The sequence below is a fragment of the Cystoisospora suis genome, assembly GCF_002600585.1.
Source record: "Cystoisospora suis strain Wien I chromosome Unknown contig_7584, whole genome shotgun sequence".
In the NCBI taxonomy this organism is placed as follows: domain Eukaryota; phylum Apicomplexa; class Conoidasida; order Eucoccidiorida; family Sarcocystidae; genus Cystoisospora; species Cystoisospora suis.
Window position 1 is genome coordinate 1 of NW_027160369.1, and position 3,941 is coordinate 3,941.

General features: G+C 41.9%; 1 protein-coding gene across 1 annotated transcript; it reads right to left on the reverse strand.

The window, feature by feature from the left end:
• CSUI_010489 (dynamin-related protein drpb) lies at positions 1 to 3,459 on the reverse strand. Its single transcript, XM_068070592.1, has 4 exons — positions 3,049 to 3,459; positions 2,257 to 2,385; positions 1,283 to 1,344; positions 1 to 583 (listed from the first exon to the last, which is right to left on the reverse strand). Exons 1-4 carry the CDS (start codon positions 3,440 to 3,442, stop codon positions 554 to 556), a joined length of 615 nt encoding a protein of 204 aa, XP_067917432.1. The 5' UTR covers positions 3,443 to 3,459; the 3' UTR covers positions 1 to 553.
• Positions 3,460 to 3,941: the final 482 nt, after the last annotated feature.

Below are 3,941 nucleotides of genomic sequence, written 5' to 3' on the forward strand. Positions count from 1 at the left end.
CCTTCTTCCTTAAAGAGAACTACTTCCTTTTTTCCTTCCTGCCTGAACACTGGCCTACTGATCGAAGCACAGCAACACGACACATTTACCTGAGTTCACTAGAAACATCTGTCATCTTTCTTTCTTTGAGACGAAAGATAGATAGATAGATGGAGGAGAGATCGATTAAAGATCTAGAAATACATAGATAGAGAATGGATAGATACAACGACTCAACACCGACAAACAAGAAAGAAGAAATAACCTTTCCCACTCTCGTCGACAGATATGAAAGAGCACCTCATGACGACCAGGCGTATCACATGAGGATACACACACCTGATACACATCTTTCGCCGATCGCTCTCTCTCTACAGTCACATGGCCTCTCTAATACTAGATACAGGAGAGGGAGACAGAGAGAGATATACATCAAACTCCCTGTCGAAGCCAAGGAAAGAATCGATAGACAGATAGAGACGAAAAATCTCCCCTTCACACCATACAAACAAAGGATGAGGAAAGCACAATGTTCTCTCTCTCTCCACTTGGAGTGTACATACACCGCAATTCTTCAATCACTGAACAGGGGGTTGTTCGCAGCCTGAAGAATACACATCAATCCAAACGCAAAAACCTAGTCAAACACGACTCACTGCCCTTTCTCCATCTTACATACGACGTAACTACAAAAGGAAAGACGATTACACTTAGACATACATATATATTTATGTGCAGGTATACAACAAAATAGGTGTATGGCCAGCATATAGCTCGTCACGGACATAGGTTCCTGGTGTATGTACACACTTCTTACACGACGACGACGATCCACCTGTCTCCTAAAGAAAGATGCAGCTCCTTGTCTCTCTTACGGACTATCTATCTATATCTATCTGTCTACATCGTGTTTGTTCTCCAACTATGGTCTTATCCTCCCTTGACGGAATAAGATCTCACTCACTGTACGTACACCACCGACCTCTTCTTCTATCTAGATCTTTACCTCTACCATACGGCTTTACCTATGTATGTCTATACAAGACTATGTACTACCACTTCCCCTTGTGTATAAACATGAGTATATCGACAGATCGATCCTCTATCCACAGAGTATATACACATATATATGCACGCCTCTGAAGACGAGATGCATGCGTATACATATACATATATACATACATATTCATACCCATATACGAGGAATGGCTCATCGGGGAATAGCCATTTGAACTAGAAGAAGAAATGATATAAGAAGAAGAAGGTTTGGAGTTGAGAAACCCCTTAACGTAATTTCTCATACCTGAAACTTGACTTTCTCGAAGATATGCTTCGCTGCTGTACTGGCACTTCCTTTCTGTCCATCTAAGAGAAGAAGTAACAGACACACCAAGAAAGAAGAAGTGCTTCTTAAAATGGAGAAAGAAAAAAATGGCTCCCTCCTTCTTCGAACCCACCTGACAACTTCCCCTCCTCATCACTCAGGTGAGTGTACATACACCCCATGCTCCGATCTGGAGAGAAGCTGCATGAAGCTCATCTGAACTCCCTCCATACTAGAAAAAGCGATCTGCCTCCTCCTTCTCTCTATGAACCCTAACTCTCTCAAGAAAAAGGAAGCCTGAGCTACTCGGCTCTAGAGAAATCGAGAGCCTGTAGATTGACAGACAAGCACCTCCTCCTTTATGTATGTATATTAAACCAGGGTATGGACATAAGGGTCTCTATACTCTCTTGTCTTCTGTCTCGCCTCGCAAGAAAAGCTACCTGCTGTCTGTATACTCTGAACGACCCAGAAATGAATGAACAGTATTTAGATGAAGAGAAGATAAAGAAAGACACACACGTCTAGCTGACCAAACCTCTGTATTATTGCATGAGACTACATTCAGATGGGGATACATACACATACATGCACGCATACACATAGCTCTCTACACATACACACACGAATCCTATCTATCTATCTATCTTTAATCTATCTATCTATCTATCTTTAATCTATCTATCTATCTATCTATTCATAATCTATCTATCTTTAATCTATCTATTTATTTCCCCTTCATAAACGTCCCCAGCTACAACCTTGGCGATCTTCTTCTCTAGATCTCTTTCACCTATGTTTCTGTCTGTATTTCATATCCTCCATACACACATGTATCGTTACGCATTTCTATAAAACGGCAAGCGAGGAGGGGATCGCAACTTCACGAGGATAAATCATCGAGCTCCTGTACCACTTTCTTCTTCTTCCTTTTTCTTTCTTCTTCTTCTTACCAGCCATCGAACCTCCTGCCTGGCCTCTGTCTCTTCCCGACTTCTCCGAGGCAAACCCCCCCCCACCTGTCATGACACCTCCCGCTCCATCTCCTCCTGCACTTCCATTCAACAGACCGCTACTACCACCTTCAGAGAGAAGCAAAGAAGAGAAGAAAGAAACAAAGAGAGAAGAAGAAAAGAAGGAATCGTCCTCGGCGACTTGGAGACAACTTAGAGAATCTCTGGTATACTTCATGATCTAAATCGTCTACTACCATTTGATAGAGAGATGTATGTTATAATATCAACAAATCTCAGAGATACGAAAGAGATAGACAGAAGAACGTTCCTGGAAGTATATACATGGACGAGAAGAAGAAGCAAAATAGGTTCATCATGAGAGACAATAAGAAAGAAAGAAAGAAAGAGATAGCGAATTCAGGTCCTCTCATCGGACTCTTCCTTTTCTATCTACAGCTGAAACGCTGCTGCCTCTGCTGAACTAAATCAACTCCCCTCCGACCTCTTCTCCTGCTTCATAAAGCTATACACACATATATACACATATATACATATATACATACATATATATATATACATGTATATGAAATACATCATCCGTTATGTAAATACATGACAACCATCTGCCTCCCTAATAAACCCGCCAGCACTACCAAGTGTCATGAACATCTAGCTATCTATCTATCAATCTTTTATCTATCTTTAATCTAGCTATCTTTAATCTATCTTTGATTTATCTCCTCTTTTTCTTTCTGCTCTGGGCCTTCCCTCCCTCCGTCCTGTTCGTACCTCTTAGTTGTGCCTGTGCTCCCCCCAGCATCATCGACTGAACCCCTCCACCTGCAGCTGATGACGTTGTATTATTAGCCGACGAGGAGGAGGAGGAAGAAGAGCCATGCGTCATAAGAGCATTGGTATGACTAGGCGTCATGCTACTACTACTACTACTGTGACTACTACTATTCATCATTATCATCTGCTGCTGCTGTTGAGCTGGACTGAAGGCCTGGAGATTTGGGAGGGGTCTTGAGGACGCATCTTTCTGCAGCTCTCGGAGATCTCGATCGAACGTCTCATCGACGGAATCGAGATTTAAGGCGGCTATCGTTGGATCTCTCTGTAAAACCGCTGACGCTCGCTTTAGAGTAGAAAGCTGCGAATTCAAAGCTCGACGCTCTTCCATTATATGAGGCGGCTACAAAATATCACACATGGGTCAACATAAAGAAAGACATACATATACATCGCATATCTCTATCTATATACAGAGACACACATACATACACACAAATGAACAACGGATGACCACATATATATATATATATGGAACTAGTACACTACAGGATTGTATACATGATGAAGATATGCATGCAATGAGATGGACCAGTGCGCCCGCCCATAGACAGACTAGACGACTGGGAAGACTGACTACAGGTGAGAATCTCCCAGCCAGGGTCCTCATCAGTAGTGATGATGCATGCATCTAGCGGTATGTGTACAAGAAGAAGAAGAACAACAATAATAGCCCTCCTGACAGCTGCCACCCACATCAACTCCTGAAGGGACACACAAAAAAGACACATCTCTATATCTATCTATCTACCTATCTATCTATCTATCTATCTATTTATCTATCTATCTATCTATCTTTAATCTATCTATCTATCTTTAATCTATCTATC

Excerpts from the sequence above, each read along its gene's own strand:
- CSUI_010489 (XM_068070592.1), bottom strand. The coding sequence starts at position 3,442 with ATGGAAGAGCGTCGAGCTTTGAATTCGCAGCTTTCTACTCTAAAGCGA. Across the intron at positions 2,386-3,048 it reads AGCACAGGCACAACTAAGAG|GTGGTAGTAGCGGTCTGTTG; the intron begins GTACGAACAGGA and ends TTCTCTCTGAAG. Across the intron at positions 584-1,282 it reads TCGAGAAAGTCAAGTTTCAG|GCTGCGAACAACCCCCTGTT; the intron begins GTATGAGAAATT and ends TGTATTCTTCAG.